Source organism: Fistularia commersonii, chromosome 20 (genome assembly GCF_037954325.1).
Source record: "Fistularia commersonii isolate RoL2024-O1a breed Wild chromosome 20, RoL_Fcom_v1.0, whole genome shotgun sequence".
Classification (NCBI taxonomy): domain Eukaryota; kingdom Metazoa; phylum Chordata; class Actinopteri; order Syngnathiformes; family Fistulariidae; genus Fistularia; species Fistularia commersonii.
The window spans coordinates 353,290-367,500 of NC_141303.1; the positions used below are offsets into that span (position 1 = coordinate 353,290).

Genomic DNA, 14,211 nt, shown 5'->3' on the forward strand with positions numbered 1-14,211 from the left:
AGATCTTCTTGTCGTGGACACTGGACCATAAGTTCTTCACTCGAAGACGTTTCAGCCTCATCTCAGAGGCTTCTTTGGTTCTTATGAGCTGTGGGGAGTCACAGCCGAGTGTGAAGCAGAGGAACCTCCATACCCGAGGTGGTGGTCCCCGGCAGGTGGACCGTCCGGGTCTGGAGGAGAGCCTTCCCCGAGCCGTGGAGGTCATGAGTGAAAGAAGACCAAGAAGGCGCAAGATGTGTCAGCAGCAATGTGGACTCCATCCATGTCCACACCTGGTCCTCTGGTCAGGAGCTGCAGGCGGGACCAAAAGAGGTAGACCACATGTTCAGAAACAAGTTTCCTCCTCAGGGTCTCCAGGCCTTCCCTTCCAGAGGAGGAGAAGGCCGGCCACCCAGGAGGGCCTCAGAGTGCACCGGCTGCTCCTGCCGCGTCCAAACCTCGCCGGGTGAGGTGGATCCGCTGAGGTGTTCGAGGAACGTCCTACCAGGAGACCACGGGAAAAACCCCTGGTTTAAAACCCCTGGTTGCCTCTCGGCAAGTAAAGAGCCGGACCGAGTGGGCGGGGAGATGGATGGACACCAGCCTTCTTCTGACAATCATCAGAGTGATGGATCCATCCATCGTTTCGGAAGGCGGAGACAGAGATTTGAAGGAAATTTTTTGAAAATCCATCCGTCGTAACCCTGGCAACCACACGGGATGTTCCTCTGTGCTGCTGCGGAGCCCATCCCTTCTCCTGAGAGTTAGCATAGCATCGTTAGCTGCACTCAATGGCAAGATGACTGGAAAATGCCTGTGCAAAGTAGCAGCTCCTCTCAGAACTTCTGGAAGGACTTTTGTGTTGCCCAGCAGCAGCACCGTCCTGATACCTTCAGCTACCATCCATTATGCTAAGCTAACGGTTCTTTTCCCTAAAATAGTGGAGATTTCCATTACATTTGACACCGCACACACACACACACACACACACACACACACTGCATACATTGTGGTGTGTTATTTCACATGGACCCAGGGTGCAATTAGAAGATAAGCCATTGAGACACACACACACACACACACACACACACACACACACACAGACAAGCCTGCATGTGGTGGTACAGCAGGTTTAGAGGGATCTCCTAGCAGCATTAGCAGCTTCTGCTTAGCATCAGTCTAAATGTCAGCCTGACCTCCCCTTCCTCCACACACACACACACACACACACACACACACTCTCTCACACACACACACAGTGTCCACATTGACAAAGTCCAGACTGAGCGCCTTTTAACGACTTTGTCAAACAGGGCTGACGTAGCGCTCGGCCTCGCGGGACTTTCACACCGCAGGGATTTCATTTTGTCGACCTTTTCCGAGCCGTTCCTCCTGCGGTCGCCGGGGCTTCGTTGTCGAGGCCTCCATATTTGCCGTAGCGTGGGAAACGCTCGCCAGAGCAAACACACTCGACGCAAGGGTGAGAGAGGAAAGGTTGTGTGTTTCCTTGTGAGGTGCGAATGTGATTGACAGGTCCAGAGTGTCCAATGACAGCTGGAGCTTCAACCCCCTCTAGATCTGGATAAGCAGTAGAGATGTTCTTCTTCTCTGGTCTTTTCCCTTCAGGGTCTTCATGGTGACTAAACCTTCTCCATCTCACCCTGTTCTCTGGATCCTCCTCTCTCACACCAACTACCTTCATATCCTCTCTCACCACGTCCATCCATCTTCTCTTAGGTCTTCCTCTAGACCTCCGGTTCCAGCATCCGTCCACCAATATATTCACTCTCCTTCCTCTGTCCATGACCCAACCATCTCAGTCTGACTTCTCTAATCTTCTCTCCAGAACATGTGCTGTTCCTATGATGGACTCCTTCCTGATCCTCTCCATCCTGGTCGCTCCCAAAGAGAACCTCGACATCTTCATCTCTGTGACCTCCAGCTCTGCCTGCTGTCTTCTGGTCATTGTCAGTGTTTGTAGATCATCTCACCACCTGTCCTTTCATTCTGGCTGATGTTCTTCTATCTCTTGGTACCCCTGACACTTTCCTCCAGCTGTTCCAACCCGCTTGAACCTGTATCTTCACCCCTTTTCCACACTCTCCTACGCCATGGACTGTTGACCCCAGGTACTTGAAATACTTCTTGATCTCCACTCCCTGTAGCCTCACCGTTCTACTCAGTTTTCTCTCATTCACATATTCTGTCTTGTTGCAACTCTCCTTCATTCCTCTCCTTTCCAGAGCATACCTCGAACCTCTCTAGATGTTCCACAGATTGTTCTCTGCTCTCACTCCAGATCTGCAAACATCATGGTCCATGGGGATTCCTGTCTAAGCTCATCTGTCAGCCTGTCCATCACCATTGCGAACAAGAAGGGGCTCAGAGCTGATCCCTGATGGAGTCCCACCTCCACCTTGAACTTCTCTGTTACCCCTACAGCACCGTACCACTGTCTCACAGCGAGCATACATGTTCTGCACCAGTCTAACATACTTCTCTGCCGCTCCAGACTTCCTCATACAATACCAGAGCTCCTCTCTTGGCACCCTGTCATATGCTTTTTCTAGGTCTACAAAAACGCAATGCAGCTCCCTCTGACCTTCTCTGTACTTTTCTATTAGCATTCTCAAAGCAAATACTGCATCTGTAGTACTCTTCCTAGGCATGAAGCCATACTGCTGTTCACAAATGCTTACTTCTGCTCTCAGTCTAGTTTCCAGTTCTAATTCTTTCCGATAAGCGGAATAAATACTGAGTGAAAATAGAAAATGATGTCTCCATCTTTTGCTCCGATGGTTGCCCCAGCCCCTGCCCATCCCTTCCTGGGCTCTGCTTCTTGGGGGCTGGAACCGTTCGGAGCCCTCGTGTCCTCCGGCCTGCTGACAGAATCATGTCCGGTTCTTCCAGGAACATCAGTGTCAGACCGAGGATTGGCTGGAGGAGCTTTTAAGCCCATTTGTGCTATTTTAGTGCAAGATGTTTGGAGGGGACGCAGGTTTTGGTGGATGGTACCCGAAGGATGTGGCCTCTTCAGCGAGCTTGTGTGCACATTCTCATTTTGCCATCGTGTTGTTTTTCTTTTGTTCGTATCAACAATGGGGATGCGTTGTTGGCGTTTCTCCGTCCGGCCTCTGATCATTTCCTGGTTTGGAGTTTAAAAGGTCTTTGCTGGTGTCGCGTTGTTGCCCGATGGCATGAAAGAGAAGGAACTCCACAAACACCAATTGCAGAGTGTTACCTTTCAAGAACCAAAAAAAATGTGAGAATCAGGAAGAACGTAGCTGAAAATTAACCGGTGATCAACTGGAAGTGTAGCTCTTCCATGTGAAAGATAGAACCTCCACGCTGTTTTCTCACAGGGTCCCTTTCAGAGCTTCTCCGAATCCGATAAAAGGCACTAACGCAGATGAAAAGGGGCAAACATGCCGGTCCTGTCCAACAAATCCCATAATGTCAGGGGAGATGGCCGCAGTCCTCACACCGCAAGGATTTCCTCCAGCTTGTTTAGCTTGGACGTGTGTGTGTGTGTGTGTGTGTGTGTGTGTGTGTGTGACTCATAGCTCGTGAAGCGCAGCAGAGACAGTTGTTACTTGCGCAGCTGGTTCATCTCAAACTGTCAATATTTGCGTCGCTAGGGGGCAGCCATGATACCACACATTCCCCACACACACACACACACACACACACACACACACACTCCTCTTTTATGGTGCCTCCTTTGTCATCCTTTTTCAGCAGCGCACGAACAAAAAGATACTTATTGAGATCGAGCGCACAAATGTTTTGATTTATTAAACTGCCGGCCTCCAGAAATAAATGGAATCCATCAGTTCTAATGCCGGCAGTGGTTTCACTCTGGCGGTTCAACGGTGTGTTTCAGCTCCGTGATTGACACTGCTCGCTTAGCACGCCGGCGCCACGGTTAGCGTCCCCGCCGCACGCCGAGAAGGTCCTCGGTGGGATGCCGGCGGCATCCCTCGTCTCCAGGAGTCCAAAAACATCAACCTACCAACAGGGTTTTCCATCGGCTCCCGATCGAGCGGCGAACACGAACACACTCTTTTTTTGTGCTTTTTTTCAGTAAGCAAGCCCTCATTATGGCTCCTCAAAAGATTAAAAGTGCAAGTGATAGCGGTGTTAAGAAGTTAAGGATGGAAGTCAATCTAAAAAAGGAGATACTAGCAAGTTATAGATCCAACCAAGCACTATGACACAGCTAAGTCAACCATCTGTGCCATCCAGAAGGAGAAGGATGGACTAAAGACGGCTGAAGTGGCTGAAGGGGCGACTCTTAACGAAGGAAATGTCTTACAAGGAGTAGAAAAATTGCCATTAGCTTGGATTCCTGAAAGGCAGCTTGCTGGAGTTAGCGTTAGCATGAGTCTCAACTGTGAGAAGGCTTTATTTTTGCCCATTTTGTGATGCAAACTCTGAGTCCAAGTGCTGGCAAGAAGAGAAAGATCAGCGGAAACACAGCAAAAATAAGCTTCGACTCGATAAATAAACCTATGAAAATGTTTCCAAGGAGAGCAGCGAGCCTTCGGTGCCGAGGACGAATCGATGGGGTTCACGTCGATCGACAAGAGACACGGATTGGGTTTGCAAACATTTGGGTTTGCCGACAGAGTCGAGTCGGTTTCGATAAGGAACGAATGATTTGTACCAGCGAGCCTCTGATACGACTAAGATGAAGCCAGATTCTACGTTTCAGGCTAAAGGCTACAAATATTATGATCGCACGATCTTCACAAGCTAATTCCACATAAATGTGCAGCGATTGGTTTCACGGCTGCCTCCTGGTGACCCGGGTCTCCATCCAGATCATTTACCAGGTCGTATGATCTTGCCAGTAAACCTGCTAAGACGTAGATGTCTAATATCCTCTGACAACATATTCCGCCTTGCACTTGCCATTTTCGTTCGGTAACAGTGAAATCCATCATGCTGCCGCTGTATTATAAACTAAATACCGACTTTTTCATGTCTTTGAATCCGCTTGGTTTTCTCACCTGCTATTGTTTGCTTTTCCTTCCAGCCTGAAGTGTTCAGAAAACTGCTGCTACTCTTTATGTTCAAATTCCGATGACATTTATATTTATACGTTTCAGGTTTTTACGCTGGTAAATCTCTGTCATCCCTTCCCCTCGGTCCTGGCAGATTGTACCCGCCTGCACTTTATACACGATCGTTTAATGTCAGTCTGTTTATTGTGCACTTTACTGATAAGGTGTTCTCCATCTCGTGTCAACGTGTGAAAGTGAAATACTTCTCCTCCGTCCCTCTGGAGATCCGCTGCGTGCCGAGAAGTCGGCAATAGAGCTGACTTTGACTTTGACTCCCAGCGTATCGAGCGACGTTTGCGGTCGTTTCTGCGAGCGGCGGCTCACGCTGTGCGTCTCTCCTGCAGTTTGGAGGCCATGGAGAACAAGGCGATGTATCTGAGCACGTACGAGGAGAGAGAGAGCGGCTCCATGTACGAAGAGGCCTACGATGGACACAACCTCTCCAAACTCAACCTGTGCGACGAAGGTAAGGCGGGAGATGGGAGGCGTTTTCAGCGGACGGGGACCCGAGGGCTGTCCGGGCCGGAGGCACCTCTCCGGGACCCGCCGGAGTCTCAGAGTTTGTTCCGATTTAATGATTATATGCTATCCGTGACGGTGGCGGACTTCTGGATCGATCCAGCCCGAGCTCCGTTCGCACCGCCGGAGCGTTCGGGAGCTTCTGAGAACAAGGCTGTTTCTAAACAGAGACGGCAGAAGAAGACGGCGGACCTGAGTCGGTCCACATGAGCTCCTGCTCCGGGGGCTTCCTGCAGGCCGGAGACACTCCTGCGATGTTGGCGCTCGGCGATCGACCGAACTCGTGAGCCGCTTCCATCACGGGGAAGTTCTTGTCGTGGCAGCCGGATGTGGATCCGGCGGGCAGATGGATCGGCTGTAACGGCCTGAGGGCGGTTTCCCGATACAGCGCTCGCTCGCTTTCCACGGGAGTTACACTCTGAGACCCCCGCGAAAGTTTCCGCCAAGCAGAGACGTGATCATTTTGATGGTATTTCCAGATATTGTAACCCTCATCAACCTTTGCCGGCCTCGCCAAGCTGCGGTCAACACACCCTCCGCTGGATTCACTCCCAAACACCACATGAAACACTTTTGCATGATTGTAACGGACGGTAAACGTTGAGATACAACACAAAATATACAGTAAACGACTAAATCAAAAATCTTATTGAATGTGAAGTAAATCGAAATGATTTATGGAGAGAAATTAAATTTTATATTTTGAATAAATCATTTTCTGGGATTCTCACCGTTGAAAACACAAACTGGAACGATGGTGAATTTGCCGTGCGGTCGTTCTGGCGATGAATTCTGGCGATGAATTCTGACGAGGCACCGCCGAGCCAATCGGAGCTTCGACACTCTTCTGATGGCGGCTCTGGCGGCGGGCCGGCGGCTGGTACGGTACGGCTGGTTAGCGAGAGCTGCTCCTGCCGGTGGATCCCTCCTGCAGATGGGCCTTTTTATATACCATAAATTCCAGACTATAGAGCGTCGCTCTATAGTGGGCGTGCTGACCAAGCTTTAAAAGAAAAATGAAATTGTACATATACAAGCCTCTCTTGTCTTTAATTGTTTGCGTTGCAACGTGAGACATTAATGCAGCAAGATGCTACAGGAAAGATGTTTTTGCAACTTTTCATGGAATAAATGAGGGTAACATCTACAACTACAAAACGCAAAGGCCTTTTTTCAGAACAGTTGCCGAACTTCGGTGCAGCAGCTTTGTTTCCTTCTTGGACCTTCTGGACATTCCTTCTGGACCGATCGCCCTCAACTTGAAAGCACCAAATGCATTTCTGCGTGTCGTGTTCATGATGGGCGTGTGTGTGCAAAGAGCGCTGAAGGGAACATCTGAAGCGTGGTGGTACATGCGAGCGGGTCTGCTGGAACCGTGTCTGCTGGAACCCTGTCATTTCTCCACTGTGACGTGTTGGTGGAAGGAAGCTTCCGTAGTTAGTCGATAAAAATCCATAAATCAGCCGCATCGCTGTAAAAGCCTCAGTTATCAGAGCGCGTGATAAAAGTAGCGGCTGATACGCCGGAATCTGCGGTGTGTTTGCGTGATACTGGGGAAACTCCTCACCGGCCATCAGAGGTGAAGAGGCCTCTGGGATGAGGATGAGGATGAGGGCTGGAACACCTTCAAGTCGGTGTCCAAGACAAGACGACTTTGACAAGAATTCACCGAGATCTGGTTGACCGAGAACCTCCGGAGACGTTCCTCTACCGGGCACTTCTTGCAGACCGTGGAGCGCATTTTTTAAAACAAGCACCTGGTCGCCGCTCAGATGTTTACTCCCGACGAAGTGGACAGAAACCGCTAGAAATGGAGCGACCGAGAGGTCCGAGCTCCTCTGGCCGGCCACACCGGAGAGGAGCCCTGGATCTCCAGGGCTCGCAGAGGAGCATCTAGTTTGCCCAGAATAAGTCTGGAGTTAGCTTACAGCTAACAGCTCCTCACCCAGGGAGAACGTAAACGACCTTCAGTTGCTATTATTCCATCAACACCGGTGGCTTCCGCCTCCACGTTGTCTTCTTCCTCTTCTTCTGGGCTTTGTTTGGAGCCGAAGCTGCTCGTCGCTCCCGTCCCAGACGTCCCAGCGGCGCCTCGCTGCCGGCGGGAATGCAAAGTTAAAAAGTTCCCACGGAGGAAGCTACTTCCAGGAACCAACTTTGAGTCGGACGGTCCTTGGAATCCGTCCGTCAGAGTGCGGCCGTTCATCGCAGTCTCAGCTAATTAGCCGAGGCTGAGCGTCCGGCTCGGACCGCGGGACCAGAGATCCGTCGTCCGGATCCGTACAGATGGACGGCACGTCTCCTCGCCGCCGCGGCTAATAGGATTTTAATCCCCCGCCGTGACCTGCGAGGGAGCCGCTCATCAGGCCAAGGATTTACAAATTGAAAACTTCTGGTCCCGATTGATTTTCAGGAAAAAAAAAAGGGGTCTTTTTCCAGGAGCCGTTCACACACACTTAATTAAGCGGCGTGGACACTAACCCGTCCACGTGCAGATGCTATGCTGTCATCGCTTGGCAGATGCGCTCGCCTCGGTCATCCATCAGGCCAGAAACGTCGAAGACCAACATCTGTGTGAGCGTGTGTGTGTGTGTGTGTGTGTGTGTGTGTGTACAGGTGCAGCTGAACGGATCTGCAGTTGACCCTGCGGCGTTCTCCGGTTTCGGCAAAAGGCCTTTGCGAGTTCGATGGGAAAGACTTAGCGAATTTTAACCCGAGAAGGTGTTGACGCTTCAATGGAAGGCGGACAATGGCTTCACACATCAGGCGCGACCCGTCCGCGTCCAAAAGCCGCTAATCCTGGAGCGCTTTCATCCGTCGGCCAATTAAAGGAGAGATTCCCCGACCGGGTTGAGCCGATAGCGAGAAAACAAAGCGGTCGTTAGGATTGGAGGAGCCTCGGCCGGCGCCGTGTTTGGAGCCAGAACATGCTCCAACAATGATTCACCCAATTACGGCGGCAAATGTGCGCTAGTGCTTCGCCGCAAAGAGATTTATGGGTAAAAAGAAAAAAAAAAAAAGAAGAAGTCATCTTGGCAGAACAGCGAGTGTTTGGAAGAAGTGCGGGCCGAATGTTGTGAAAAGCGCCCCGACCGTGAGGTCCGACGGGCGACGGGTAATTACACGCCACATTACAGCTCATTTGAGAAGGACATGAAAATGTTGAAACACGCAAACGCAGAGGAACATTTGGAAGCGGGAGGTTCGGCTCAGGCCTGTTGCTCGGGAATCACAAACAAGGGAGGGGAAGAAAACATGAAGATGACGTGAAACCATTAATGGCGTTGGATTAATTTAGATGAATCCGGATGTTTAGCCGTTTATCTGTAGTTTTGTTTGACTTTGTGGGGCCAAAGAGACTCCGGGACATTTTATATATAAACACAAGTACGGTGGTCAGATTACAAAATGAAATCGAAACATTTGAAAAAATATTGTCAAAATGTAATAAATAAGGATTAATCTCGATAAAGCGTACCGATCCAGACACAGTACCAAACCTTTCTTTCTTTTCCACTGGTCGCTCCATCTGAGCTCGGTCCTCCTCCATCCAGCTCGCCGGGCGGCGAGATCCGAGGCCGCCGCCGTTCTACGACCGTCAACTTCCCGCCGAGCGCCACGGCTCTTCCCGGCTCTTCCTGTCGCTCCGGGTCGGTTCGGACTCAAGCGTCCCGTCCGGAGGCCGATGGGGTTTTCGGGGTCGACCATCTCGGCGGCGTCTGATAGCGTCGGAGCACCAATCGGAGCGAGGGGGCGGAGCTTATCGCGCTCCAGCTTCCCGACACCCGGTTTCTCAGATGTGGAGAAGCATTTACGCCTCCAGTACATATTTACATTTATCTGGAGCTCTTTACTCTCTCAGAATTAAGGGGGAATTCGACAAACACCCCCTCTTTTTTTTTTACAAGAAAGAGTAAACGCCCTTTTTAAAAGCCGTCCGTGAAAATCACTTAAACTCTGCCATGTCAGGCAAAGAATGCAGGCAAACAACGTCGTAATTTACCCTTTAATCTCAAGACTGCTGGTTTCACTTTGCATGAAAATGTGTGTGTGTGTGTGTGTGTGTGTGTGTGTGTGTGTGTGTGTGTGTGTGTGTGTGTGTGTGTGTGTGTGTGTGTGGTTGTCATCCCCTCCTGGAAGTGCGTTTTGAACTCCAGCGTGAGCTCGGCTGTCTTACATGGTCATTTCTGTTTCTATACATTCCAGTCATGTGACACACACACACACACACACACACACACACACACACATCTGAGCCAGCTGTGTTTGTCTTACACTGTAGAAGTGTGTGTGTTCTTCATCATACGGGGAAATATGGCTCAGTGTGTGTGTGTGTGTGTGTGTGTGTGTGTGTGAGATTGTCATGGTCCAAATGAAAGCATGCTGTCAGGCTCTGCTCCGCCAGATCTGTGTTTGTGGTGAAAAGCCCTGAGTGTTTGAGGAGAAGATGGGATCTCAGCGCAGCGACGAAGGTCCTGCGAGCCTCCAGATCCCACATGTCGACTGTGAGTTCAGCGGGAGGCTCGTCTCGGCCGGGAGACGATTCGCAGCGTCAAATAGCAGACAAGGAAAATAAACCGGGTGTCACGAAATTGTTACGGTCTTTGTAGCTTTGCTAGCTTTGCCAGCCTTGCTAGTTCTGGATCTGGGTCTGGATCTGGATCTGGATCCAGCCCTGAGAAATCTCCCCGTGGGTTCGTGAAGCCGCTGAGCTTCGGGTTTCCGAACACGATGGAATAAAACAAGGAAACGGCAGCTTCGGGCGTCTCGTAAGGCGTCCAGAACAGCGGATGCTAAAGAAAACCCGTCTGCAGGATGGGCACGTTTGGTTTACTCTGAGTCTCTACTTTAAAACGCTGTTTTGGCGAGAACCTTCCAGGATGTCAGTTCCCCAATGCTTGGAGGAGGGTTTGGAAGGTTTGGGTCTTTGCTTCAGTGTTTCTGGTGCAAAAGCTCCATTTTTTTGTAAGAATTAAAGATCTGAAATTGGTGTCGACGTGTTCGACGTCAACGGTTTTCTATCCGACCAGCGACCCGGGAGCGCCGGGCTTGGCGGATGCTTTCGTTAGCCTCGCCGTCGCTCTGCTTCAGGTCGGTCCTGATCAGGGGACCAGTAGATACCACCGCAGACCCGGGAGCCAAAGCTACCCGTCTGAAGGTTCCCAGCTGTCCAGGTCAGGGTCGGTCGTGGACGAATCTCGTTGTGGAAACTGGAAACTTGGGTTTTCCGAGTCCACCTGAAGGGACGTCGTGGAGATTCTTCAACAATAAAAGATTCGGGACGCCTGAGAAATAGCCCGATGCTGCTTCTATCTTGTGGGGAAAAGCATAACAGGGAGTTCTGTCGGAACTCTGCACCCTGATCCCAGCTGCAGGAAGGATGGTCGCTGGTTTGGAGTCCGCAGAGGTCTTCGGAGTCCGCTTGCTGGGTTCAGGACTCTTTCAAAACACTCTGCAGTTTCTTCTTAATCTGCACTCTGGACGTCCTGAGAGGAGACACACCTGAGACACACCAACCATTCGGCAGTCCATCGCCAAACAATCGTCACATACGTCATGAGAAGATATCCAAAGGACAAATACGAATGATTCAGCCGTCCATCAGTAAACACTTTTCCGTTGCGTACGTCCTAAAGGAAGCTATTTGGAGAAGCAATACAAATGATTTAGCAGTAAATCATTTTCCCCTTGCAAGGGATCGACATCCCAAAGCGACTCCGGTCTGAGCCTCGGGCCAAGTGACCCGACGGACATCTCTTGTTTTAGCAAATCTGCAGGTCGGCCCTCCGGATACCTGCTCAGATTCTGGAATCTGACCTTTGCTCCCGAACCACGCACAGGTGGACATGACAAACCCGTTCAAGCTAGCTGGCGCTCGGCTCCGACCGGCGCCCGAACCTCCGCCGGCAGCTTCCTGCGGTCCGTGAGGACCGAAGGACCCGTTGGATGAGAAGAGCGAGCGCTCCATCAGAGGTCACGGGTGGAAACCTCCGGACGCTCAGCCTCTCATTCACACATCTGGACAGCGTCGCTCCTGCGGTGCTGCTCCTGCGGTGCTGCTCCTGCGGTGCTGCTCCTGCGTGATCTTTGGACCGCAGCTCTTGCTGTTCCACGTCGCCTGGCAAACATTTAAGTGAAGATTGAAAGCGCGCGAGATCTTTGTCAGTTCCACTTTGGTCCTTTTATTAATTCACGCTGGAATGGAGATGCGGTTGTCGCTGGCAAACCTCAACTATTTGACGGGAATGAGTTCCTGTCCCACAGAGAGAAGAAGATGGGACGCGAAGGCGTCTCTCCGTGGCCGAACGTCTTCGCGGCGTGAATCCACAGCAGCCGTCTGAGCGCATCGACACACAAGAGGAAGGTTTCAAAACCAGAGCGCATTCTTTTAAAGAATGCGACTTCAGAATCCCTTCATCCTCTTGACCCGGAGGGAATGTGCTCTCGACATGAGCGGCCTAATCCCGTCTCCCGTCGCACACTCGCGAACCAAAACAGATCCGTCATGCATGAGCTGCGGCCCGTCGCTTTATCCAACATCTCTGGCCCAAAACGACGGGCATGAGAAAGCGTTCTTATCCACGCGGGAGGAAATTCAACCTCGCTCGTAGTTCAAAGTGACAGTTTCTTCTTAAACGCTCTCATTTTGTGACATTTTCTCCAAAGCTCAAACCTTATGAAGTATCTCAAAGCTTTAATGAAAAAGAAAAGTTAGCTCCCTCCAGCTATTCCAGCACTTTTAAGTCCACGAAGGACTTCAAAATGTTCAGCAGTGCTCAACATATCTGCTGCCTTTCTCATCGCCTTTAAGTTCATCAACATAAAACGCTGGATAATCAAGCAGGAGCAACACTGAGGACCACATGGGGGGCTGGAGGTGCACCTTCATGAACCTGAAGGTCCCTAAACAGCACCGTTTTGGGATGATTCTTCAAGGTCAAATGCAAATTAAATACAAAAATACCTGAGAATGAGGCGGCACACTGAGATAGAAGAACATCAGCCAGAAGGAAAGGACAGGTGGAGGAGACACTGGTGAGATGATCTACAAACACTGACAATGACCAGAAGACAGGAGGCAGAGCTGGAGGTGCAGAGATGAAGATGTTGAGGTTCTCTTTGGGAGCGACCAGGATGGAGAGGATCAGGAAGGAGTCCATCAGAGGGACTACACATGCTAGAAGTTCTGGAGAGAAGGTCAGAGATGGTTGGGTCATGGACAGAGGAGGGAGAGGGACTCCATTGGTAGACGAATGCTGGAGTTGGAGGTCTAGAGGAAGACCAGAGAGAAGATGGATGGACGTGGTTAGAGGATATGAAGGTAGTTGGTGTGAGAGAGGAGGATCCAGAGAACAGGCTGAGATGGAGAGGGTGGATTCGCTGTGGAGACCCTGAAGGGGAAAGACCAAAGAAGAAGAAGCAGCAGCAGTGGTTGGTGCTTCTGCCTCACCACAGGAAGGTACCCGGCAGCCTGAACCTGCGTGGGGTTCCTGCAGGTCCTTCCGCTGACAGAAGGTCAGAAGGTCCATCAGACATCCTGAATTAACTGAATAAATTGATAGTTGTGTGTCTGTGACTAACTGGCGACGAGCCCAGGGTGAGCAGTGCTTCTCGCCCGGTGACCGCTGAATGAACGAGTGAAGAACCTGACAAGACCTTTCGATTCTGGCTCCTATCCTCACCCCTCCGGCCCCTGGATGTCTCCGGATGTCACCAAATGTCTCCGGATGCAATGGAATCAGTGCTTAAAGTCAACACTTACTTTCATTGTAGCCTTTTTTAGGGACTCCTGTAGCTAATCGTTAGCTGGGCGTACAGAAGGAGCCTTCTGTCCTCCAATTTTTGGATAATTCTGTGCATTTTTTGGGGAGCTGGTGGCTACGAGGCCAACCCCTCCAGACAGAGCAGCACCACGAGGAAGAAGACCACGTGGTGTCGGTGTAACCAATGAGAAGAATTCTCCGTCCTGAATGCTTTTAAGGGCCTGCCGCGGTCTACCTGCCTCTATCTTAGCATGTTTATTGGTACTGACCTGCACGCTGCCCCCTAGTGGATGTATTGCTCATCAACCACGGCGGCATAAAGTGTGTGTCGGGTGTTTGTGGGCAGCGATGCTTTACGACCTGTGAAGTGGCCGTACCTGTTTGTGTCCATAACGTTAGCATATGTGAACCCGAAGAAGCTCGATAGATGGGCACCCTGGGAAACCAGAGCTACAGAGTGCAAATTCCTACCGACGTACACGTCATTTTCTTTGCCGCAGGGTCCGGGAAGCGCCGTCGGAAGCAGGACCACTGCTGCAGCCAGCTCAACTCCCTCTCGGCGATCAAGTACGCCATCGTCTCGCTCTACATCCTGGTGGTGCTCACCATCTTCGGGCTCTGCCTGGCAGGTAGGATGTGGCGTCAGGGACGGTATCTCCGCTCCTTTTCGCCTTCTTAGCGCTCGGCGGTTAAAATCGCCGCACTAGAACGGTTTGTATGCGTTGTTTTGGTTCCTGACAAGAGTTCACACAGTTTTATATCTCACACTCTGCAAGGCGGTCAGATTGACCGGATAGAGATTTTGGTGTCGTGGACCGAACAGGAAGTGGGGGAAAAAACAAAAAATTCAAAAAATTCTCCTTTGCTTTCAGTGCTATGCTAGC

At 50.9% G+C, this 14,211-nt stretch overlaps 1 protein-coding gene across 1 annotated transcript in view; it reads left to right on the forward strand.

Moving 5' to 3' along the window:
• scara5 (scavenger receptor class A, member 5 (putative)) overlaps positions 1-14,211 on the forward strand; it is a 93,183-nt gene that overhangs the window by 5,793 nt on the left and 73,179 nt on the right. Inside the window, exons 2-3 of the mRNA XM_086167178.1 lie at positions 5,390-5,511; positions 13,828-13,956. Of these exons, the coding sequence (XP_086023304.1) occupies positions 5,400-5,511; positions 13,828-13,956 (241 nt within the window). The 5' untranslated portion in view covers positions 5,390-5,399. The remainder of the gene's footprint in view (positions 1-5,389; positions 5,512-13,827; positions 13,957-14,211) is intronic.